Genomic DNA, 23,304 nt, shown 5'->3' on the forward strand with positions numbered 1-23,304 from the left:
CCCCGCCGGCCTCTGCTGACACCTGTGCTAACCCACGCCTGTCCCCCCATCCCACGCCCCTCTGGCCCTGACCCCCACCCTTGGTCTCCCCAGGTGGCTGGAAGCTGTGGTCGCTGTGGGGCGAGTGCACGCGGGACTGCGGGGGAGGCCTGCAGACGCGCACGCGCACCTGCCTGCCTGCGGTGGGCGTGGAGGGCGGCGGCTGCGAGGGGGTGCTGGAGGAAGGGCGCCTGTGCAACCGCAAGGCCTGCGGCCGTGAGTGCGCGGGGCGGGGCCGGGCGGGGGCGGGGCCTGAGGACGGGGGCGGGGCGAGGCCCGGCAGAGCCGGGCGGAGAGTGGCTGCCAGGAAGGGAGTGGGAGGGGCCCTAGGGTGTGTGGGGCCTCCCAGGGTTGGGGGCGGAGCCTCGGGGGGGTGGAGCCTGGTCAGGTCTGGTCCTGGCCGGCTGGGAGTAAATGAAGACTGCCCACGGCGGGTTGGGATTTTGGGGGATGCACCCCTCCTCTTCTTCCCCACCCCGGGAGCACTGGCCAGGCCAGCCCGCTCCAGCCGGATAGGGCCTCCAGAATGTATATCTCTAATAAGGCTTTCTAATGACCTCATGCATTTTTTAGCGGCTCCCATAAAGTTAAATCAAGCCCCTTAATGAGACTGTCATTCTTTGGGTTGTTTCTCGGTGATGAACTTTCCCGGGGAGCAGCTGGTCGGCGGAGCCCGGGAGGCCCGTGGGCAGGGGCAGGGGCAGGTGGGGGCTCCGCCGGGCCGTCCCGCAGGTGTCCGCAGCCCGTGGAGGCCCACAGCACGGGGCTGGGGCCGAGCGGGGCCTCTCGCCCGAGCTCTAGCCGGGTAGGGCCAGGCAGCCCCGGAGCCGTGGCTGGGGACAGAGCGGACCCCGTGGGGCCACTGACCTGAGCCCATCCCGCAGCCGCGGGGCGCACGAGCTCCCGGAGCCAGTCCCTGCGGTCCACGGACGCCCGGCGGCGCGATGAGCTGGGAGACGAGCTGCAGCAGTTCGGATTCCCCTCCCCGCAGACCGGTGAGTGGCGCGGTGGGCCGGGCTGGGTTGCGGGACCGGGCTGGGGGAAAACATGCTAAGTTGGTAATTGCTGCTAATTATCAGTAATAACTTTAATAACTTGCCGTAATTAGACCCACTCCGCAGCCTGCCCGGCGCCTGTCTCCAAGCAGACTGGCATTAGGGGAGCCGGTGTGAGCCGGAGTGGCCCAATCTGGCCCGCTGGAGAAATGGGCGGTCCTCGAGGCCAGCCCGCGGCCGGCCCGGCGCCGCCCCGTGGGCCATGGAATGGCGGGCTGGTGATGCAGCAGGCCTGGGCCCACAGGTGACCCGGCGGCCGAGGAGTGGTCCCCGTGGAGCGTGTGCTCCAGCACCTGCGGCGAGGGCTGGCAGACCCGCACGCGCTTCTGCGTGTCGTCCTCCTACAGCACGCAGTGCAGCGGGCCCTTGCGGGAGCAGCGGCTGTGCAACAACTCCGCAGTGTGTCCAGGTGGGCGGGGCCGGACTGCGGGGCGGGGCCTGAGGGCGGGGCGGGGCCGGGGCTGCAGGAAGGGTGGAGGCCGTGGGCGGGGCAAGGTCCGTCGGGGGCGGGGCGGTGAGGCGGGAGTGGGCGGGGCTTCAACGGGCAGAGTGGGCGGGGCAACAGAGCCTTCTTGCCCCTTTGTAGTGCATGGTGCCTGGGACGAGTGGTCACCCTGGAGTCTCTGCTCCAGCACCTGTGGCCGCGGCTTCCGGGACCGAACGCGCACCTGCAGGCCCCCACAGTTTGGAGGCAACCCCTGTGAGGGGCCTGAGAAACAAACCAAGTTCTGCAACATTGCTCTGTGCCCTGGTAGGTGAGAGGGAGGGGCTAGGGGGGAGGGAGGGTCAGCACCTGGACTCTGCCTGGCTCATCCCAGACCTACCCGCAGCCCGCTGGGCCTCGACGCTTGTGTCTAGGCTGAGTGTTGGGTGGTGGTCCCCTGGGGGTGTAGACCTGTGTCCCAGGCTGGACCGCTGGGTTGCTGGGTGTTCACAAGGCTTCCTCACCTTCCTTCCCCGGGCCGGGCAGTGGATGGAAACTGGAACGAATGGTCGAGCTGGAGCGCCTGCTCCGCCAGCTGCTCCCAGGGCCGGCAGCAGCGCACCCGGGAGTGCAATGGCCCCTCCTACGGGGGCGCCGAGTGCCAGGGCCACTGGGTGGAGACTCGAGACTGCTTCCTGCAGCAGTGTCCAGGTCAGAGCACCTGCCTGGGAGTGGGTGGCCCTCCTTGGCGGGGGGAGGAGGGGGATGGGGGGTGGCTATGGGTTGGGCTGCGGGGTGGGAGTGGAGGGCAGGGGGTTGAAGGTTACCACCGCACAGGAGGTGTTCCTTTCTGCTCTGTGGAAGCTAACTTCGGGCTTCTCTCCTTGTCTCCGTTTTCTTTCCCCACTGGTTCCCCTGTGTCTCTGTGTGTTTCCCATTTCTGTGTTGTCTGGTTCCCCACGGTCCTGTGTCCCTGCACCCCTCCCTCCTGTCACCTGCGACCTGCACCTGGGGGTATGGGTGTCCCCGCAGTCGATGGCAAGTGGCAGGCCTGGGCATCGTGGGGAGGCTGCAGCGTCACGTGTGGGGGTGGCAGCCAGCGGCGAGAGCGTCTCTGCTCTGGGCCCTTCTTCGGTGGAGCAGCCTGCCAGGGCCCTCAGGACGAGTACCGGCAGTGTGGCACTCACCGGTGTCCTGGTGAGACCTGGCCCATACCACACAGGGCTCTAGGAGGAGGCTGGGGGCAGTGGGGTGGCTTTGCGCTTAGTTACCGCAGACATCTTGGCTTTCTGAGACCTTTGCCAGCTCCCGGCCCCAGCTCTGCTCATTGTCTTGCCCCCCCCCCCGGCCCCCAGAGCCCCATGAGATCTGTGATGAGGACGGTTTTGGAGCAGTGGTCTGGAAGGAGACTCCAGCTGGAGAGGTGGCTACAGCCCGGTGTCCTCGCAACGCTACAGGTGAGAGGGTGATGTGGGCTCCTGTCCCGCCTCGGGGCGGCGCTACTGCTCCTGTGTGAGGCCTGAGGCCCAGGCAGCCCCGCTCTGTGGGTGCTAGGGGACAGGGGCCGGAGTAGGTGGCAGCCATGGTCTTGGGTGTTTACCCAGGGCAGGGCCCATGCCAAGGCCTCTACATGAGACATTGCCTTGATCCTCTAACCCATGAAGTAGCCACTGTTGTCCATTTACTGGTGAGAAACCGAGGCAGGAAAGTCAACATACTCTAGGCTTGTGTGGATTGGGAGAAGCGTCCCTTGAACACCAGCAGCCTGAATCCCTAGATCAACTCTGAGGAGTGACGGGCACGCTTGGGCTTCCCAGAAGGGGCTTGGCTGTAGCTGCATGGATCTTCATTACTCTTCCTATTTGAACGGGTACAGGTGGCTTGTGTACCCGAGAGACTACAGACAAGGAGATTGGCTCTGTCCTTGTTTGTTATGTGGCCTGGGTGCTGGGCTTTCAGGGACTCCGGATTGGGGGGGCCCTGAGAGAGGGCCTGGCTGGGCTCTGGGCCCCCAGGAGCTTGGCGGAGAGCTCCACCTCTGTGCAGTGTGGTCCTGGAAGGCTTGATGCCTGCTGGGTCCCCAGCATCTGGCACAGCTCAGAAATGAGTGGCACGAAGGAGAGAAGGCCAGCCTGGCCCTGCTTCTGGGGGCTGGAGGATCCTGAGCAGAGCTGCCGGCCTGGGAGCCGTGAGTGGGCCCTGTGCTCAGTGGTGAGCGTCCTCCTGAAAAGCAAGAGGTCTCCGCAGGCCTCATCCTGCGCCGCTGTGAGCTGGACGAGGAGGGCATCGCCTACTGGGAGCCGCCCACCTACATCCGCTGTGTCTCCATCGACTACCGCAACATCCAGATGATGGTGAGTGCCTCCCCGCCTACACCGGGGACTGTCCCACCCAGCGCGAAGGTGCAAGGCGGGGGCTGCCGAGGCTCCTGCGCCCCCTGCACCATCCCAGAAGGGATGTGCATCCCATTCTCCCTGTCCTCTGCAGACCCGTGAGCACCTGGCCAAGGCTCAGCGCGGGCTGCCAGGGGAGGGGGTGTCGGAGGTCATCCAGACGCTGGTGGAGATCTCCCAGGATGGGACCAGCTACAGTGGGGATCTGCTGTCCACCATTGACGTCCTGAGGAACATGACTGAGATCTTCCGGAGGGCCTACTACAGCCCCACCCCCGGGGACGTGCAGGTGGGCTCCCGGTGACCGTCCATGGAGAGGAGTGCTGGGAGGTGGTTAGGGAGAGCTGTGCCAGACCCCATCCATGAGCAGGGCTGTGGCCTGCCAGAGCAGTGAGCCCCGAACCTAGACCAGCTTGAGCTGGCTTCCACGGAGCCCTTACCCTGCTCACATGCTGAACCCTGGTCCTTGTCTCACGCTGGGCCCAGACCCTGTGCCCCCAACCGTGAAACATTTCACACGCATACCTCGCTCTCTCCCTGGCCCTTTTTCTCATTTCCAGAACTTTGTGCAGATCCTTAGCAACCTGCTGGCGGAGGAAAACCGGGACAAGTGGGAGGAGGCACAGCTGGTATGGACGGGGCCCCAGGGCTCTCGTGGTCAGCTGTGTCTGGATGGGCGTGGGCATCCTGGTGCTTCCCTAGGTCCTAGGCCAGCCGCGTGGGGCCTCACTGAGAACTACAGTGTCTCTGGGTCTGGACCCCAGCATGGTGGCCTTCCGCCGACTGCGTGACGTTGGCCACGTTACCTCCTGTGTGGAGGACGGTGGCCTGTCCCTGGGCTGAGTGAGGCGAGCACGAACTGATTGAGTGTGACTTGCATGTCCAGAGAGCCGGCCACGGTGGGCCTTCCTTACTTGTGAGGGGAGGCCAGCCTCCCTTCCTCCCAGGCTGACCCAGGCCTGCCACCACATCCAGCATCCAACCCCAGAACTGTGCCAGACGTGGGGCCCCGGAGATCCTGACCCTGCTCCCAGCCTAGGAAATCCCATGTGGGAGCACACAGCCCTGGGGGCTCCAGTGGTAGTGTCCACAGAGCACGGCAGTCAGAGAGCCCTGTCCCTGCCTCTGGTGCTGGTTCATCACCAGCAGGGGCCAGAGAAAGGGAACAACGGAGGGAAAGAAGGCCCAAGGGACCCCAGCTGGGGTGCAGGTGTCCCCCCCTCAGCTCTGGCTGCTCCCCTAGATGGGCCCCAACGCCAAGGAGCTCTTCCGCCTGGTGGAAGACTTTGTGGACGTCATTGGCTTCCGCATGAAGGACTTGAGGGACGCATACCAGGTGACAGACAACCTGGGTAAGCCTCCCTCGCTCTCCACCCCCACCATGCCCTCGTTCTGTCACCCTGGACAGGGATTCTGTGTCACTTTCCTCATGGATACCAGGGTGGGGGTCGGGGGGACCACCAACCCTGTGGGGCCTCTGGAGCCATGTCTTACATCTCACAGCCTGTCTTGTTACTGTTGTCTCTTAAGGGCCTGTGGTGGGAGCTGGAGATAGAGCTGAGGCCCAGGCAAGGGTTTGGGGACTTCATGCGGGGGTGGGGGGAGGGAGGGAAATAGGAGCCCCGCTTACAGTTGGGGACTCACCCCCACCTAACATGGAGCAGTCTACAGCCCCAAAAGCCTTGCTGGGGGTTCTGGACCTCCCTGACCCAGGTCTATTTCCTTTTTGGGGGTCTATTTTTGCCCACCTTCTGGGTTCAGGGTGATTGGCTAAGTTAAGAAGCCTGGGGGGGCGGGGCTGGGAAGGTGGCTCAGTGGTAGAGCACTTGCCTTGCATGCATGAGGCCCTGGGTTCAATTCCTCAGCACCACATAAGCAAAAAGAAAAAAGCCAGAAGTGGCTGTGGCTCAAGTGGTAGAGCGCTAGCCTTGAGCTGAAGAGCTGAGGGACAGCGCCCAGGCCCAGAGCTCAGGCCCCACAACTGGACCCCCTCCCCTCCCCGCCCCAAAAAAAGAAGCTTCCGGGACCTGGGGCTGAGTGGTCCCTACAGACACGCGCACAATTCCATCTTCCCCTCGCCTTCTCACATCTCCTGCCTTGGTCAGAGACCTTCCTACGCACCCCTGCCCCACACAGGGGACCTGGGAGAGGGCCCTGACCCCAGCTGTGAACCCAAAAACCCCAAGGAGGCGTTTTGCCTCTCTCAAGGGGAGACAGAGATTTCTGAGCCTTGGGGGAATACCCCAGGCCTCTCCCCAGTCCAGCCCTGTGTTAAGGTACTGTGGCAGCGGACACAGCTGCACTGGGCAGATGTTTCCTAGGCAGAAAGTCTGGTGCTATACTTTGTCTGCCTTAGGAGCTCAGGGTTCAGACCCTTCAGGAGCCTTCGAGGCTGTGGAGAGCAGCCTCATTCCTGAGGGAACCATACCAGACACCGTGGGGGCCACCTGGAAAATAGGCCAGCGGAGCTACAGCCTGGAGCCACTGTTCTGCCAGGGCCCTGCCCTTTGCCTAGCACCATCCATGCCTCTGGAGGGGCCTACCTGCCTTCCAGAGCCTTCCCTGGATGGACAGACACTCAGGGACACCTTTGGTTACCACAGGAGGCCTGGGCCCCTCTTAGTACCTGTGTACCCTGAATTCCATGCACCCATGCAAGCTCTTCTCCCCTTCCCCACTTACCTCATGGACCCCATGATCCCTGCCCACCTGCCGTGTCTGTCCCTCCACTCATCCCCCCAGCTAACCATTCATCAACAGAGCGCTCTGCCTCCAGCTCCTCCCTCCTGCTCTTCTAGGGCTGTGGCACCCCTCTGTCCTGGATGGTTCTTTGGTCCACTGAGCGCTCTGCTGGAGCCCAGGCTCCACTGGCCTTTCCCGCTGGGCCTCTGCTGGGGCCTCACTCTCTCAAGGCCTTAAGCAGTATCACATCGATGATGTGTCTGTGGCCTGAACCTCCCTGGGTCCAGACACCGGGGTTCCTGTGCTCCCGTGTCTGCAGGCATCCCTGTGGGCTGTGCAGTCAGGACTCAGGAGCTGCTCCCCCTGGTGGGCAGAATCGGGAAGTCCCCTCCCTTCCTCCCTCTGAGCTACCCTTGGGGCCCACATGTTTGGGGGTGGTAGATGTGGCCTGTCAGGAACTGGTGGCCACAGGGAAGGGGTGACATCTCCATGCTGGGTAGTCAGGAAGTCCTGCCTGCAGGGCAGAAAGGGTGACAAGATAAAGACCCGAAGATGGGTACAAGGGGTGAGAGTCAGGAGGTAAACAGCCAGGAGAAGCAGAGGAGGAAGGAAGAGGCTGCAGTACAGGGTCAGGGGTCAGATGAAGACAGGAAGTACAGTTAGGACAGTACACGGGGAGGGACTGCCCTGCTCAGGGTGGAGCAGGTCTGAGGCTGATACGGGCTGGGGACTGGGGAGGCTGAAGCCCGAGGCCCAGGGATGGATCCCCCGCTTCCCTCGCCCCACAGAGGCCAGCTGGTTTCATGCTTCCCTACGCTCTCCTCCTGCTGCCCCCTCCCACCCCGAGCAGAGACCCCCACACCCGATGTGCTTTTTCCCAGAGGGCCAAGTCTGGCTCCTCCCATCCCGCTTCCACGACATTGCTTTGTATTGGTCTTGCCCTATGATGCAGTGTCTCCTCCATCCTGCACAGAGTAGACCTGGTAACCCACCTCTGACCCTTTCCTGGATACAGGGGGCTCTAGGCACTTGCTTGACTCCTGGAATAGGGGCTGCACAGTGAGTTTAGGGAGCTATGCACATGGAAGTTGAGGTCCCAAGGCTGCAGTAGAAGCTGGAGCATCACGGTTGGTACCGGACTGGCCCGGCAACCCCTACCCCTCACCAGTGCCCCCCTACCAGCCTGCAGCCTACTGGCTCTGCAGCTTCTGGCGTTTGACCCTCCGTCTCTGTCTCTCCTCCACCCTGCCCCAGTGCTTAGCATCCACAAGCTGCCAGCCAGCGGGGCCACCGACATCAGCTTCCCCATGAAGGGCTGGCGGGCCACGGGCGACTGGGCCAAGGTACCGGAGGACAGAGTGACTGTGTCCAAGAGTGTCTTCTCCACAGGGCTGGCAGGTAAGGCCCAGGAGTGGGAGGGGCCTCTGGGGCGGTCATGGGCCACAATCTGAGCGGCCCTCTGCTGCCTGTGAGTGTCAGGAGGCAACCCTGACAGGAAGCCCTCCCTGGGGGCAGAGCCTAGGACGGGTAACTAGCTAGACAGCGTGGACAGACATGTAGCCTGCTGCAAGGAGGAGAAGGGCTGGGTGGACCACATGGTAGCAAGCATGCCTGTCCCCAAGCCTGTCCCCCTCCCCATCTGGGCCTACATTCTCGGCAGGCTCTGGCTACAGTGCTCCACTTGGGGGTGGGATGGGCCTCCGTGGCCGGGGCCGCCATGTGACCCCGTAGAGGCCAGCGAGGCAGGGTCAGGGTGACCGGGTGCTCCCTTCCAGAGGCGGATGACTCGTCTGTGTTCGTGGTTGGCACTGTGCTCTACCGGAACCTGGGCAGCTTTCTGGCCCTACAGAGGTGGGTGATGGGGTGGGGGAGGCTGGGAGACCAGGGGAAGCGCAAGAGAGAATGGAGGGCCAGGCAGGGCCCTGGGAAGGCAGTCTGGGCATGGTGGTGGCAGGTGCAGGACCATCTGCCACATGGGGGGCAGGGGCCCGGAGGGGGCAGCCTAGGGAAGGCCGCAGGGCCAAGCAGGCCAGTGCCTGACGGCTGCTGCTGTGTTCTGCACCAGGAACACGACTGTCCTCAACTCCAAGGTCATCTCGGTGACGGTGAAGCCTCCTCCTCGCTCCCTGCTCACGCCCTTGGAAATCGAGTTTGCCCACATGTACAACGTGAGTGCCCTCCTCCCCAACCCCACGTGCGGTGTGTGTGCCCTTTGCCCGTACCCCCATCTGTGCCCCATGTATGATGTGCATGCTCCCACCCGTACCCCACGTTTAGCATGCGTGGCCCCCACCCATATTCCATGTTTGGCGTGTGTGGCCCCCACTTGTACCCACATAGAGCGTGAGGGTCCACTGCCCATATACCCTCGTGTGCGCACACATCGTAGCACCTCTGTCTGGGCCTGTGGGGGGTCTGCTCCCGGTTCTCAGTCACCTCCTGTGGTATCTTAGCCTGGCTGGGTTGTGGAAGGGAAACTGAGGCTTGGAGTGGTGCAGTGACCCACACAGTGGGTGCAAGTGTTGACATGCATCTTGTCTGTCCCAGCATCCAAGCTTTAGCCACACAGCCACTGCCACAGACCTGTCCCCCTGCTGTCCCCTTGGGAAACAGCCCCAGTGTCTGCCCAGACAGCTCCTGCCTGACTTCACAGCCCCTCTGCTGGGCCCCCGACCTACGACCCAAGAGCTGTGGGCCAGGCCCGGCCTCCTCACCCGAGGCTCTCGCTTCCCTGGACGCTCAGTTTTCTGTGTCCAGAGTGCCCTCAACCCGATCCCCAGGCTGGCTGACCACCAGACTTAACCATGCAAGGCCTTGGTGTGGATTCCAGGACATTGCTGTGTGACCCAACCGGACATGAGGAGATGGCTGTGATTCCAGAGAGGCATGGGCCCCATCAGCCTTCCCCAGGGCCTCAGGAGGGCGACAGAGAGGTGCCTACAGCCCAGGTGCCCTGGCCCTGGATGAGCTCAGCCAGAACCCACCAGGGGCCCGATGCCCAGGTCACCCGGCCAGAGCAGGGCAGTGCCAGGTGGCACACCCTAGCTGTGGGAAGCTGTGGGATTCAACTCTGTCCCTTCGGTGACTCGGGGGCGTTGCTCAGCCTCCCTGCCCCTCTGTTCCCTTGATCATCAAATGTGTGAGGGCCGGGCGCTTCCTGTGCCAGGAGCATGTGCAGAGCGGGTGTGAGCCTGTGCAGAGCAGGTGTGAGCGTGTGCAAAGCGTATGCAGAACGGGTGTGAGTGTGTGCAGAGTGGGTGTGAACATGTGCAGAGCGGGTGAGTGTGTGCAGAGCAGGTGTGAACGTGTACAGAGTGGGTGTGAGCATTCCAGAGCGGGTGTGAGCATGTGCAGAGCGGGTGTGAGCGTTGCAGAGCGGGTGTGAGCGTGTGCAGAGTGGGTGTGAGCAGGTGCAGAGCAGGTGTGAGCGTGTGCAGAGCGGGTGTGAGCAGGTGCAGAGCTGGTGTGAGCGTGTGCAGGGCGGGTGTGAGCGTGTGCAAGGCAGGTGTGAGCGTTGCAGAGCAGGTGTGAGCGTGTGCAGAGTGGGTGTGAGCAGGTGCAGAGCGGGTGTGAGCGTTGCAGAGTGGGTGTGAGCGTGTGCAAGGCGGGTATGTGTGCAGAGCAGGTGTGAGTGTGTGCAGTGGGTGTGAGCAGGTGCAGAGTGGGTGTGTGTGTAGAGCGGGTGTGAGCGTTGCAGAGCGGTGTGAGCGTGTGCAGAGCAGGTGTGAGCAGGTGCAGAGTGGGTGAGCATTGCAGAGCAGGTGTGATTGTTGCAGAGCGGGTGTGAGCGTGTATAGAGCAGGTGTGAGCATTGCAGAGCAGGTGTGAGCGTTGCAGAGCGGGTGTGAGCGTTGCAGAGCGGGTGTGAGTGTTGCAGAGCGGGTGTGAGCGTTGCAGAGCGGGTGTGATTGTTGCAGAGCGGGTGTGAGCGTTGCAGAGCGGGTGTGAGCGTGTGCAGAGCGGGTGTGAGCGTGTGCAGAGCAGGTGTGAGCAGGTGAAGAGCGGGTGTGAGCGTGTGTAGAGCGGGTGTGAGCGTATGCAGAGCATGTGCAGAGCGGGTGTGAGCGTGTGCAGAGCGGGTGTGAGCAGGTGAAGAGCAGGTATGAGCAGGTGCAGAGCGGGTGTGTGCGTTGCAGAGCAGGTGTGATCGTGTGTAGAGTGGGTGTGAGCATGTGCAGGGAGGGTGTGAGCGTGTGCAAGGCGGGTGTGAGCCTGTGCAGAGCGGGTGTGAGTGTGTGCAGAGCAGGTGTGAGCAGGTGCAGAGCGGGTGTGAGCATGTGTAGAGCGGGTGTGAGCGTTGCAGAGTGGGTGTGAGCGTGTGCAGGGCAGGTGTGAGCATGTGCAGAGCAGGTGTGTGTGCAGAACAGGTGTGAGTGTGTGCAGAGCAGGTGTGAGCAGGTGCAGAGTGGGTGAGCATTGCAGAGCGGGTGTGAGCGTTGCAGAGCAGGTGTGAGCGTGTGCAGAGCAGGTGTGAGCAGGTGCAGAGTGGGTGAGCGTTGCAGAGCGGGTGTGAGCGTTGCAGAGCAGGTGTGAGCGTTGCAGAGCGGGTGTGAGCGTGTGTAGAGCGTGTTAGAGCAGGTTCAGAGTGGGTGAGCGTTGCAGAGCAGGTGTGAGCGTTGCCGAGCGGGTGTGAGCGTTGCAGAGCGGGTGTTGCCAGTTCACGCCTCACCAGCCGCGGGCTGGCAGGGCGCCGCGCAGGCACGCTCTCTGGTTGCACTTGCTGCACTGGGAACGTGAGCAGTTCTGGGTGTCCACTCAGCCCCTGCTGTGGGCCGCCTCAGCCCTCCCTCACCCTGGTGAGGGGCTGTGTTCTTGTTGGACGGCATTAGCCATGTGGACAGGAGGCTCAAGGCCTCACTGTGGCAGTGGGTGGCCATGCCTCCCTAACGTTGGTCTAGTCCGGTTCACAAATGACAGTCTCCCTGGGACCAGCACAGGCAGTGTGCCTGGTATGCTTGTGCACACCCGGGCAGTAGCCCAGCCCCTGGGGAGAGGGCAGGTGGGCACATAGTTTGGTGGCCCTGACTTTCCCTTCTCTCCCAGGGCACCACCAACCAGACCTGTATCCTGTGGGATGAGACAGACATGTAAGTTCACGGGGCCTTGTGCCAGGGGGATGTGCGGTGGTGCCGTGGGGGTGGGGGGGGTTAAGTTGTGGGGCCCTGGCCCCTCTCCCCCATCTCTCTATGTGCTCTGGCAGTTCTCACTGTTTCCTGCTCTTGAGCTAGTGGCCTGCCTCCAAACCCACCCTGCAGGGTGGTTGGATCCCACCCGCGGGCCTGTCCTGCCCAGAGCAGTCCAATGCTGGTGTTAGGTGGTGAGTGCTAGGCACAGAGAAGCTAGGAGGTAGCTGCTAGGACGGTGGCCTAGAGGAGGAGCTGAGACTCACCAGAGTGACCGGCTGGGCGCCCATGATGGGTGCCCACGGCCTGGCCCTGGCCCTCAGCCCTTGTGAAGCACCTTATAAGCACCGGCTGGCCTGCCTGGGCAGGAGGCTGAGCCATGTGTGGAGCTGGGAGTTGGGATATTGGATCACAGGGAGGGCAAGGGGAGGGGGAGGGACCTTTTGGAGGGGTGGACATGGCCAAAAGAGCTCCCCAGGAGACCAAGAGGGCCAGGAAGTGTGGAGCTTTCCAGAGTGCGCAGGGGCTGGGCACCCAGGCTTTGCGAGTACCGGGACGGTGCAGTGGGGGTGGGGTGGCGCCACCTGCCTGCCTGGGTTTGAACTGAGGATCTGGAACTTGCTCAGCTATTGTTCTTCGGCTGGAGCCCTGTCTACAGCCTGGATTCTTGATTGTTGATGGTGTAGGTTCATCGACTTTTGTCCTGACTGGCTTTGAATCTCAGTCCTCTGGATCTCAAACTCCAGAGTAGCTAGCACTGTAGATGGGAGCCGTGGGAGCCCAGCCCTGCCCCTGGGTCTTCTCCAGGCTAGACAGGGTGTGAGTATGCCAGGTGACTCTGGAGCTGTGTGCTGTGCGGTCAGCTTCCCTGGTGGTTGGCGTGGAGGGGAGAGGCCTAGCAGGGGGAGGCCGTGAAGGGGAGGGGCTCTTGGGCCTAGTGTCCTGGGAGACAGAAGCTGTTGGGAGGTCTGACCCTGTGAAGCCTGGGCCTCCACCCTCTCCATGCCAGTGAGGAGAGGCAGAGCCCCGGGACCAGGGGTGCAGGGCCAGGCCACACTGCCCCACTGGCTCAGACACTGGACTCCTCTGGCCTTGCCACTGCCCCGAGACGCTGGCTGCTGGCTGAGGTTGCTGCCCGTCAATTTGTTCCGGCTTTGCTGGTGGCTTAAGCTCTTTGTTTTGGAAAAGGATGGAAAAAGGAAGAACAGATGAGGACCGAGTCCCTTGGCTCCTGGTTGCTGGATGGGCAACTTGGGGCATCCTGGACTTTTGTCTTTTTAGGGATGGAGGTGGGGCTGGGGCTGACAGTGGTCTTCCTTGACTCTGGTGCAAGCCACCGCTAGCCCGGACATCTCGCTCTGCAGCTCCTAGGGGTGTGTGTGTGTGGGGGGGGGGTGACCCAACCAGCTCTTACCGGCCTTCCCCCTCTCTGCCAACATAAGCGCTAGTGTAGCCCATGTCCCATCAGGGACAGCCGGCCTGCCCAGCCTGTCACTACTTCCCACTGAACCAAAGACAGTGCCCTGCCGGTCTGTGGCCCAGGAGGCCAGGCTGTGGACCATGGACAGATTCTGCCCCAGAAGCCTCAGCTTCTAGTCCCTGGGATGGAGGCCTGCCTGTTCGGGTGGTAGTGGAGTGGAGTGGCTAAAGGACCATGGTCAATTGTGTGGGATGCTGGGCGTGGCCTCCTCCTACCCACCTTCTCACGGCCTTGAGTACCCCTGACACACCCATCTCCTGGGCATGCCTGGAGAATGGGACCACGAAAGGCCTAACCTCAGGCAGAGTAGGGAGGCACAGTATGGTTGGGTGGTTGGTGGAGCTCCAGCCGCAGCCTGCACGCAGGTGCCCCCCAGGCTGGCGCCGGGCACACAGAGCACCTGCACCTGCAGCCGGGGCCTCCAGAGCCTGCCGGCCGCTGAAAGTCCTGTGGTGATGGAGGCACCCCACAGGGGCCACCCAGAGCCCGAGAGGCTGAGTCAGAGGCTGACAGGAAGGTAGAGCCCCCGTACCTCCCAGACCCCGCCCCCGCTTCACTCTGCTCTGCTCCCTATTGGGCAGCTCTTCACCTCATGGCCGATGGTCACTTTCTCCCAAGAGGAAGGCCTGGCCTGCTGCTGCCAGTGTCCCCCAGGCGGGCTTGTGCCATTTGGACCTGTGCCTGTGCCCTGGTAGAGAAGGGGCCAAGCGTCCGGGGCAGTGCTGGCTTGTAAGGAGGGCAGGGCCGGCACCTGAGACCCAGGGGCTGGCTTCCTAGCTGCAAGGTGTGATCCATAGCAACCCAGATCCTCCTCTAGGATGAGCCACAATTCCTGACTACCCTGCCTGAGTTTGACCATAGTTCTACACAGGGTTCAGACACCTGCACAAGCTCTGGACCTAACCACAGTCACAAGCCGAGCTCTGCACCTGCTTAGAGCCCAGACCTCATTCACACCCTAAACTCTCACTCTGGTCACACTCCAACCCTAATAAAAGTGATCCTGACCATACACTGAGCCCTGATCCTGCTCACACTCTGAGCCCTGACCCTGTTCACACTCTGAGCCCTGACCCTGCTCACACTCTGAGCCCTGACCCTGTTCACACTCTGAGCCCTGACCCTGCTCACACACAGAGTCCTGTCCCTGCTCACACACAGAGTCCTGTCCCTGCTCACACACTGAGTCCTACCCTGTTCACACACTGTCTCCTGACCCTGATAACACACTGAGTCCTGACCCTGCTCACACTCTGAGCCCTGATCCTGCTCACACTCTGAGCCCTGATCCTGCTCACACTCTGAGTCCTGTCCCTGCTCACACACTGAGTCCTGTCCCTGCTCACACACTGAGTCCTGTCCCTGCTCACACTGAGTCCTGTCCCTGCTCACACACTGAGTCCTGTCCCTGCTCACACACTGAGTCCTGTCCCTGCTCACACTGAGTCCTGTCCCTGCTCACACACTGAGTCCTGTCCCTGCTCACACACTGAGTCCTGACCCTGCTCATTCACTGAATCCTGACCCTGCTCACCCTCTGAGTCCTGACCCTCTCACACACTGAGTCCTGACCCTCTCACACACTGAGTCCTGACCCTGTTCACCCTCTGAGTCCTGACCCTGCTCACCCTCTGAGTCCTGACCCTGCTCACCCTCTGAGTCCTGACCCTGCTCACACTTGAGTTCTGACCCTGCTCACACTGAGTCCTGATCCTGCTCACACTGAGTTCTGACCCTGCTCACACACTGAGTCCTGATCCTGCTCACACACTGAGTCCTGAGCCTGCTCACACTGAGTTCTGACCTTGCTCACGCACTGAGTCCTGAGCCTGCTCATCCTGCTCACACACTGAGTTCTGACCCTGCTCACACTGAGTCCTGAGCCTGCTCACACACTGAGTCCTGAGCCTGCTCACACCGAGCCCTCATCCTGGTCACACACTGAGTCCTTTATTAGTGTGAGATCTGCTTTGCACACTGCACACTGACAGGTCACCAGCAGAGCCTGCTCTGTGTCTCCGTGGAAACACTGCACGTGGCCACGCACGTTCTGTGTGTGTCACATGCTTGCAGGGCCTCCTCCTCTGGCCACAGGCGGCAGCTGTTAGTGTGGCATTCATCTTGCAGTGAATACGCTGGGGGCTTGCACACACCCGCTCTGCCCTGCCTCCAGTGACTCCGCAGCTGCACCCCGGGCTCAGCTCCCCACTCCTCGTGTCCGTGACTCTGTCGCCCTGTGCGGTGGCCTGCGGGGTGTTCGGTGACCTGGTCCCGCTACCCAGGCCAGTGCTCAGCTCAGCCATTCTGACCCCCGGGCTCTTTCCCCCCTTTCCCCCACCTGGCCAGTGGGAGCAAGGCCTGGGGGCAGGGGTGAGGGTGGGAAACGGGGCGTGGGGGCTTGCCAAGCTGAGTCCAAGCCAGAAGAGACCCCTGTGGTGTGACATCCCACCCCATCTCAGCCACATGTGAACGGAGGGACCCAGCTGGGTCCCAGTTACCGCTGCGCCCTAACAGGGAGGGATGGACCAAGGGTGCGAGTGGAGGCCTGGAAGCAGGGCCTGGAAGATGGGCCCCAGGTGGTCAGGGTGGGCAAGCAGGGTGGACACTCCCAGGAACACAGGATGGACATCCGGGGACAAGTACAGGGAAGAACAGATGACTACAGATGAGTGACCAAGTCAAGGTTGAAAGGGGGCAGACAGACCGAGGTTGAGTGGGTGCTTGGATGGAGTGAGCCGTTCAGAGAAGGATGGAGGAGGACTGGAGGGTGGGTGTCAGTGTCCAGGGCCCCAGGCACACGACTCAGGTCACCGCTAGTGGTGAGCCCAGTCTCTCACAGTCCCAGGGACTCAGATCGGGCCACCAGCAGCCCGAGGGAAGACCTCTCGTGCCTCTGCTGGTCCTGGCAGCCCTGGGCAGGCAGCCCTGCTGTTCCCTGGCTTGTGATGGCCTCACACAGACTCCCCATCTTTGCACAGCATCTTCCTTCTGGTCTCTGGGACTTCTCCTCTGCTTCTAGGGACCCCAGTCACTGAGTCTGGTGTCGATTGGCATCAAGATCCTTAACTCAGTGACACCTGCAAAGCCCCTGTTGACAAGTGAGGTCACAGCTGCTGGCCCCGGGAGGACAGGTGCACGTGTATTTTGGACACCTTTAGTTCCCTGGCTGATGATGAGCGTAGAGACAGCATACCTGGCCAGGTCAGGGAGCTGAGAGAGGAGTCAAGCTCTTTGTCCTGAGTAGACAGCTCTCTGCCTGCCACACAGACCCCAAATGTGCCATCTTCTGAACCCCATTAAGGAAAACCAGAGCTACACAGAACTGAGAGCTGGCGGGACCCTCGGGACCGTCTCTTCTTCCCTTACAAGTGGTTCCAGGAGGCGCAGAGGGGGCATTCACAGCCAGGGCACATGCCTGAGACCCTCGCAGGCGTTGCCAGGATGTCTGGGCTGTTTCTGCCACTTAGGAGCCTTGTGAGGGCTCTGCAAAGGGCTTTCTCCCTCCCGACATACTTTGGGGTCCACTAATAGCCATCACGATTTTGAAAGGTCTTGTCGCAGGCTCCTGTCCAAATGGGTCAGGAGGTTCCCGGGATCACAGGCACCCAGCTCCCTACCCGGCCTGAAAGGGCCAGGAGACAGAGCTGGTGTGAGGTGTGAGGAAGGTGTCCTTCCTGTGTGGTCCTCTCCTGGAGCCTGACCTGCCAGGCACAGCTAGCTGCCATTCCCCAGGCAGCTTCTCGGCCTGCTTTGGGCCATTTTGCAGCTGAGGAGCCTGAGGCCCGTGTCCACTCACACACAGGTCCAGGGCCATTCTGGGAACTTTCTCCCTTCTGTAGAGACTCTGAGCCTGCCTGGCACGCTGGGCCCTGCGTCCTGGTCCCTTCAAGAACCCAGCCCCTCCCACTTTTGGTGTCTTAGGAGAGGGTGGTGCGGGACAGGCCGAGCGGGCGTCAGGAGCCAGCGGAAGGCAGACTTGGCAAGGGCCAGGTCCTGCCAACAGCCAGTCCCAGCCCCCTTCTCTCCTGGAACCTGATGGGGCAGAGGAGGCGCAGGGGGGGGGGGGGAGGCGAAGCATCCCAGCACAGGCCTCCGGCAGCCTGAGAAGGGTGTGTGTGGGACCTGGGGAGGAGCCGGGGAGGAGGAGGGTGGTGGGGCGGGGCTCCCTGCTGGGGGTCAGGGCAAAGCAGGACTTCCTGGCGGACCTTGGCCACTTGAGCTCTGCCCCTTCCTATCAGGGGTCGGTAGCAGGGACTGGCAGGGCTGCTGTGGTCCTCGGGGACTGCTAGAGGTCACACCCAGGGACGAGCCCGGGCCCGAACCTGGGGCTGGCCATGAGAAACTGTGCTCTGCCTGGTTGTCCCTCCACCCCCCAGGAACTGCACCCCAGTCCTCCTAGTCTCCTAGCTCCGGAGATACCCATATCTAGGCGAAGACTCACCTCTTTGACATGTTCTGAGGCCTCTCCCCTCCGCAGCCCAGCCTTCCTGCTGTTCCCGGCAGGTGTCTGCACCCTCAGTGTGCAGCCGTCCCAGCCAGCCTTGTGCTCCCTGTTGGTCAGGACCTGGTCGCGCCCACGGGTCCTGACTGTGCGCACACACAGGGGGCCCTCAGCAGGTGTTGTCTGGGTTTGCCCGTGCTCCATGGGGTCACCCAGCGCCTGGCACTAGATTCACCCCGAGCGTGTGACCACAGTAATTAGTCTCCTGCCCAAGCAGACCCACGGGCCATGGAAGGGCCGGGAGCCTCTGGGTTCTTACAGCTCCAGGTTCCTGGGCTCTGTCCACACTGGTTGTGCAAGCCCAGGCCTCGGTTTCCTGGACAGTGGATGGACAAGAGAATGGCCCTCCTCCAGGGCCTCGGTGGGGAAAGGGACAGCCCCTCCCCTCCATCCAGCCCCTGCCGCTTCCTGCCTTCTGCCTCCTGCCAGGCCCATTCCACCTGCCAGGCCCAGTGACAGGACACTGGCACTGGAGTAGCAGCCACACTTTCCTGGTCATCACAGCAGGCCCATGGTCTGGGTCCCACAAAGGACCCCGCATGCTCCCTCACACCCCGGTCAGCAGCAGCCTTGAAGGGGCACGGCCAGTGAGGGGCGGGGTAGGTCTTGGGTGGTGGTGATGCAGGCAGGGAGGGCCCCCGGAGTGCAGAGCCCCCTCCCCTTTCACCTCCTCAGCAAAGGGTGTGCTAGGGATCTCGCTCAGTGGGAGGTGGCTTGCTTAGCAAGTGCAAGGTCTTGGGTCCATTCTTCAGACCCAGAAAGAGAAACAAAGGATCAAACTCTGCCTTCAGTGGAGTTGTAGCTCAGTAGTGGAGCACTTGCTTGGCATGCGCAAGGCCCTGGGTTCCACACTTAACACCACAAAGAAGAAAAGAGGAAAAAAAGAATCAACTCAAACAAGCCCCTCCCCTTCCAGGCAGCCCAGTGATAGGTGGTGGTAGTAAACTGTTCTATCTGCAGGGTGAGCTTGGGATATGGGGTAGGATTTGGGGTAGACACAAGGAAGGGCTTCCAAGGTAGCAGGGAGGCCCACATGATGTGGGTGTTCATTTTCCTCTCTTGGCTGTGGGATGGAGGAAGCCAGGGTGGCAGACCCAAGATGACCAGATCGTGGAGGCCGGGTGAGCTGGCCTGAGGCGCGCACCGGAGGGCGGGGTGGCAGGCACAGCGGCAGCGGTGGCTGTGTGCCCCAGTGTCCATCCGGATGGGGTGCTGGTGAGACCCGGACTTGGAGAGGCCGAAGGAAGGCTGCAGTCACCAGTGCTGGCGATGGCCGGTGCTGTGCACAGTCTGCACATTCACGCTCTGGTTCTGATGAGCGGCCATGGTGGTGACATGGCGGTATCTGTCCCCTGGTGGCCCTGGCCAGGGCTGTGGAGATGGGAGTGTGGTGGGGAGGGAGCCGCGTGGCTGTGGTGGTAGTGGCGAGGTTGGGATGTGGCCATGATGGTAACTGTGGTCTTGCCGGTGCTGTGGTGGCAGTGGTGATGGTAACTGTGGTCTTGCTGGTGCTGTGGTGGCAGTGGTGATGGTAACTGGTCTTGCTGGTGTGTGGTAGGAGTCGTGGTAATGGTGTAGCAGTGCTGCATCTGGTGCGGAATGGTGATGACGCTGGCATTGGCTCTGTAATGGCCATGGTGGATGTGGCTTCGTTGGTGCTGGGCGTGGTGGTGGTGGCGGTGGCGGTGGTAGTGGTGATGGTGATGGTGATGGTGGTGGTAATCTTGTGGCCTCAAAGCTGGTGGTAGTGGCGGTGCTGCTGGTGTAACGATGTTTGTGATGGTGGCGGTGGTAGTGGTGCTGGTGACGGTGGTGCTGGTGATGGTGTTGTCTTCATGGGATTGGAGGGGAGCCAGTGTCCCCTGTGCCGCTATGGCGGAGGCCTTGGGGAGCAGCTTGTAGCTCAGGCAGGGTGGGGAGGTCCCGGCCCTGGCCGGAAGCTGGGCTGTCTGGGAGCAGGTCTGGAGGAGACGAGGCTGGCTGGGCTGAGGCCTGCTAGAGCAGGGAAGGCAGCTGCTGAGTGCTGAGCAGCACACTGGCTTGAGCTCCACCGGACAGTCAAAAAGCCTGGTTTGAGGGCATCTGGTGTGGCCCTCGGCCGGGTGGTGGCAGGCCAGGTGGACAGGGCTCTAGGTATGTGGGCAAGGTATGAGGGGCGAGGGCTCAGGGCAGGTGTCCTCGGTGCTGGCTCCTGAGCAGGGGGTATAGTCAGGTGATGTGAGGCTGGCAGAGCCCCAGCACCCCAGGCCAGCTCATTCTTTCTGGGCTATGGAGGCAGAGTCACCGCAGAACCCTCTCTTTGCCTGACAGACATGTGTGTGCCTCTGGGCCATGCCTGGGATGGGGTGGGAGTGGGGGAGGGGCTGCAGGCTTCAGGGGTGGGGCTACCTGTGCCTGGAAGGTCTGACGGGAGCAGCTGGCGCCAGGCACAAGTGAGATTGGCATCTTGCGTGGTGGGACAGGAGGTGACCCTGGCCACGGACCCGCGGTGCCGAGAGGCTCAGACAGCACCATCCCACAGGCAGAACGAGCGTCTGGGCCTCACACGGCGGCTGAGACATAGACCCAAGCCCTGGGGTTGGAGGCACGGAGCAAAGGTCCCTCCTGCCACCGGTATCGCCCAGAGCTGAGCCTGAGGGGCTGGAGCGGATCTGGCCTTGGGGTTCTCACAGACTGGCAGCAGCACAGGACTGCGAGTGGAGGGAGCCAGAGAGACTTTCTGGAGGAGGCTGAGGCCTACAGAGCCCTGAAGGCTGAGGCCGGAGCGGCACGTGTAATGCACGGTGCACCCAGCCAGGGGCATCAGTAGGTCCTCCAGACTGGCCTGTGCACACTTGTCCGGGGCCACGCGGGGGGAGCAGGAGAGGCGTGCCCACACAGCAGCAGGCAGGGCAGGCGGCAGGGCCGGCCACAGTACCGAGGAGCTTGTGGGAAGACGCAGGCAGGAAGCCTGGGCACCGGGCAGGCTTCCCAGAGGACATGGTCATGCCGGTTTGGGTCTAGGGTAGGAGGTGGGCACTGCCGATAGGTGATATGTGGGGCGAAGGAGGCTGGGGTTCACGATGGAGATGGGGCACAGGCGGAAGCCAGCCTGGGAAGGGCCGCGAAGGCCAAGCTGAGAGGCCCCGCCCCGCCTGCAGAGACAGGGTTCTCACCCCCCCCAGCGCCTGAGACGCCCCACGGGGGTGCGCTGTGCCCACTCCCAGCTGCTCTCTGCTGTGTAGGAGGACGCCCTGTGAGTCATTCACACTGGAGTGTGAATTAGCCCATCAAATCCAAGGGGACCCCAGCAGTGCACAGTCCCATAATAGCACCCACGCCGTGGGCTGGCAGGCAGCATCACGATGCAGAGAAGGCTCCCGCTTGGTGGACAGGAGGTGGGCTCCGTGTCCCCTCTGTGTTACTGTCCCTCGGCGTCCCTTAAGTCTGTGTGGCCTTGTCACCCTTGTCACCAGGGAGATAGAGGCTAGGGGACAGAAGCAGGCAGGGGGACAGAGGCAGGCTGGTTGAGGGTTTGGGGCTGGTTTCGAGCCCAGTGTGGGAAGGCTGTATGAGCTAGACAAGGAGCCAGAGGGCAGGCCTGTCATCCTGAGCAAAAGCCAGGGGCTGCTGAGCTCAGCACCTGGCTCAAGGCCTCCAAGTGGCCAGTGCAAGATCGGCGTCCTCCCTCCCTGCCCGTTGGTGCCTGGCGTCTAAGCTGCGCCCTGCTGCCACGGCTCTGCCTGCACCCGGCAGCTGTGTGCTGCCCAGCAGGATTCTCACTCGGGCCAGTGGAATGAGCCAGCAGGAAGTTGCCCTGTGGGCTTATGGGCATGGAGGGCACTGGAGACCTTGGCGGGAGTCAGTGGGAACAGTTTCTTCGGTGGGGCCACTTGTGGCCTGCAGAGGGGTAGACAGCCACTGGGACCCCAGTCCTCTGCTCTTCTGGTTCTGAGCGTGTCACTGCCCCCTGACTTCTCCTTTCCTGAAGCCACTGAGCCAGGGATCAAGTGTGACTGACCCAGATTTCCTGGGTTCTGGGCGCAGGAGGGGGAACCTGGCTCTGTGACCCAGATAGTGCAAGTTTTCTGTAACCCAGACGAGAGGCAGCAAATGGTCTCCCACGTGCAGGAGCTGGGTGACCTGCCCGCATTGCAAAGGTGGGAACAGCGCCCCAGGCCGCAGGAAGGATTGCAGTCAGACGAGGGGAGAGCTTCCAGATATTGGTCAGGACTTGAGTAGAAGAGAGCCCTCAGGGTTTCTGACTGGCTCCACATGACCGTGTGTCTCAGATGCACACAGACAGCCTCATGTTGCGACCCGCCCCCACCCCACATCTTGCACGAAGACTTTCCCTAGCCCAGTCGGGGGCTGCTAGAAAGGCCCCTGTGACCTGTGGTAAGTCTTCCTGTACCGGTTCTGGCTTGGATGGGCCAGGCCGTTCAGTGCCCATCTCTGGTTCCCACACTGTCCCAGTTGCAGGCTGCCTTGATGATCCCTTTAGATCTTGTCCAGTTGGGGTTCAGCTGTAGATGTGCCGGGGGTGGGGTGGCTAAGTGGAGCAGAGCTGGAATCTAGGCCCCGCTGCTGTCTTGCTGTGTGGCCTTGGACAACGGCGGCTTGCCGGGGCCCCGAGTCCTTCATCTACAAAGCCGGTCTGAGTGCTGCTGGGAAGGCCTCCGTGCAGGAAGGAAGCTGTTTATTATTGGGAGTGTGTGGGCGGGTGAGGAGCTGGTCCCCGCTCAGGACTGCACATTGGGGTGCTAGGGAGAGGAGGAGGCTGAAGCTGGGCCCCATCCTGTCCTCTTCTAGGCAGTGCTGCCCACCTGCCCTTGCCAGCCCGGCCAGCCGTTCTTGGAGCGGTGGGGGGCGTCTGTCCTCCACGGCCTTGCAGCAGGTGGATGGCAGAGCCTCTTTGGCCTACAGGAGGCTGAGGAGATAACTGATGGCCCCGCAGCAGCCCTGGGGGCCAAGCACCAGGCTGGCAGTCTCCCAGGTAGGGACCAGCAGCTGTGAACCTGGCGCCCTGTGGACCTGCCGGTGTGGCTGGGAACCTGCCAAACTGCCAGCTCCCTCCGCCAGCCCGGCTCTTCTCACCCTGGCTCAAGGTGCTGTCGCGACTCAGTCTTCCCGCAGCCCCCGGGCAGCTGGGACAAGTTGAGAGCTCAGAGCAGGAGGGCTGGCAGGGCTGGGCCATGGCCCCAGCATTGCGTGGCTCCAGAGTTACTCTCTGAAATGCCACCCCCCCCCATGGGCCATGCAGCACGTGGGGTTTTCCTGGAGCACGGGCCTTGCTGGTGCTTTGTGACCGTACTGACAGCCGGCCGTCCATGCCTGAGGACACTGCAGTCAGCAGGGCTCGATGGCTCTGACTGGTGGGGTGCAGGGGACAGGGAGATGGGGAGAGGGCACCTTGGCAAAGTTCTGGCTGTGGAGGTCAGGGGACCACTTGGAGCTTGGGGGCTCTCCAGGGTCCCATGCCCCGTGTTGCCCAGCTCTGTCCATCTGTGGTCAGAGGACCCACAGTCTCCTTTAGGGATGTCTTGAATGTCTCTGCCCAGGTTGTGACTGGGTGTCCTGTGCTGTGCCGGTGGCAGGCCCCCAGGTGGGGGCTGTGGTTGACACTGA

At 62.4% G+C, this 23,304-nt stretch overlaps 1 protein-coding gene across 4 annotated transcripts in view; it reads left to right on the plus strand.

Moving 5' to 3' along the window:
• Nucleotides 1–23,304, plus strand: part of LOC138806034 (adhesion G protein-coupled receptor B1) — a 79,869-nt gene that overhangs the window by 23,398 nt on the left and 33,167 nt on the right. For 2 of the 4 annotated variants that reach the window (XM_069991493.1, XM_069991495.1), the window contains exons 3-17: nucleotides 94–255; nucleotides 924–1,034; nucleotides 1,339–1,503; nucleotides 1,681–1,844; nucleotides 2,055–2,229; nucleotides 2,551–2,715; nucleotides 2,874–2,975; nucleotides 3,766–3,872; nucleotides 4,006–4,200; nucleotides 4,472–4,540; nucleotides 5,155–5,263; nucleotides 7,848–7,991; nucleotides 8,369–8,444; nucleotides 8,659–8,761; nucleotides 11,637–11,680. In XM_069991493.1, the coding sequence (XP_069847594.1) occupies nucleotides 94–255; nucleotides 924–1,034; nucleotides 1,339–1,503; nucleotides 1,681–1,844; nucleotides 2,055–2,229; nucleotides 2,551–2,715; nucleotides 2,874–2,975; nucleotides 3,766–3,872; nucleotides 4,006–4,200; nucleotides 4,472–4,540; nucleotides 5,155–5,263; nucleotides 7,848–7,991; nucleotides 8,369–8,444; nucleotides 8,659–8,761; nucleotides 11,637–11,680 (1,891 nt within the window). Of the gene's footprint in view, nucleotides 1–93; nucleotides 256–923; nucleotides 1,035–1,338; nucleotides 1,504–1,680; nucleotides 1,846–2,054; nucleotides 2,230–2,550; nucleotides 2,716–2,873; nucleotides 2,976–3,765; nucleotides 3,873–4,005; nucleotides 4,201–4,471; nucleotides 4,541–5,154; nucleotides 5,264–7,847; nucleotides 7,992–8,368; nucleotides 8,445–8,658; nucleotides 8,762–11,636; nucleotides 11,681–23,304 lie in introns of all 4 variants that reach the window. The other 2 variants (XM_069991494.1, XM_069991497.1) reach the window with 1 other exon arrangement.

This window comes from Dipodomys merriami, unplaced genomic scaffold (genome assembly GCF_024711535.1).
Source record: "Dipodomys merriami isolate MVZ:Mamm:240054 unplaced genomic scaffold, mDipMer1.0.p SCAF_4, whole genome shotgun sequence".
Taxonomy (NCBI): domain Eukaryota; kingdom Metazoa; phylum Chordata; class Mammalia; order Rodentia; family Heteromyidae; genus Dipodomys; species Dipodomys merriami.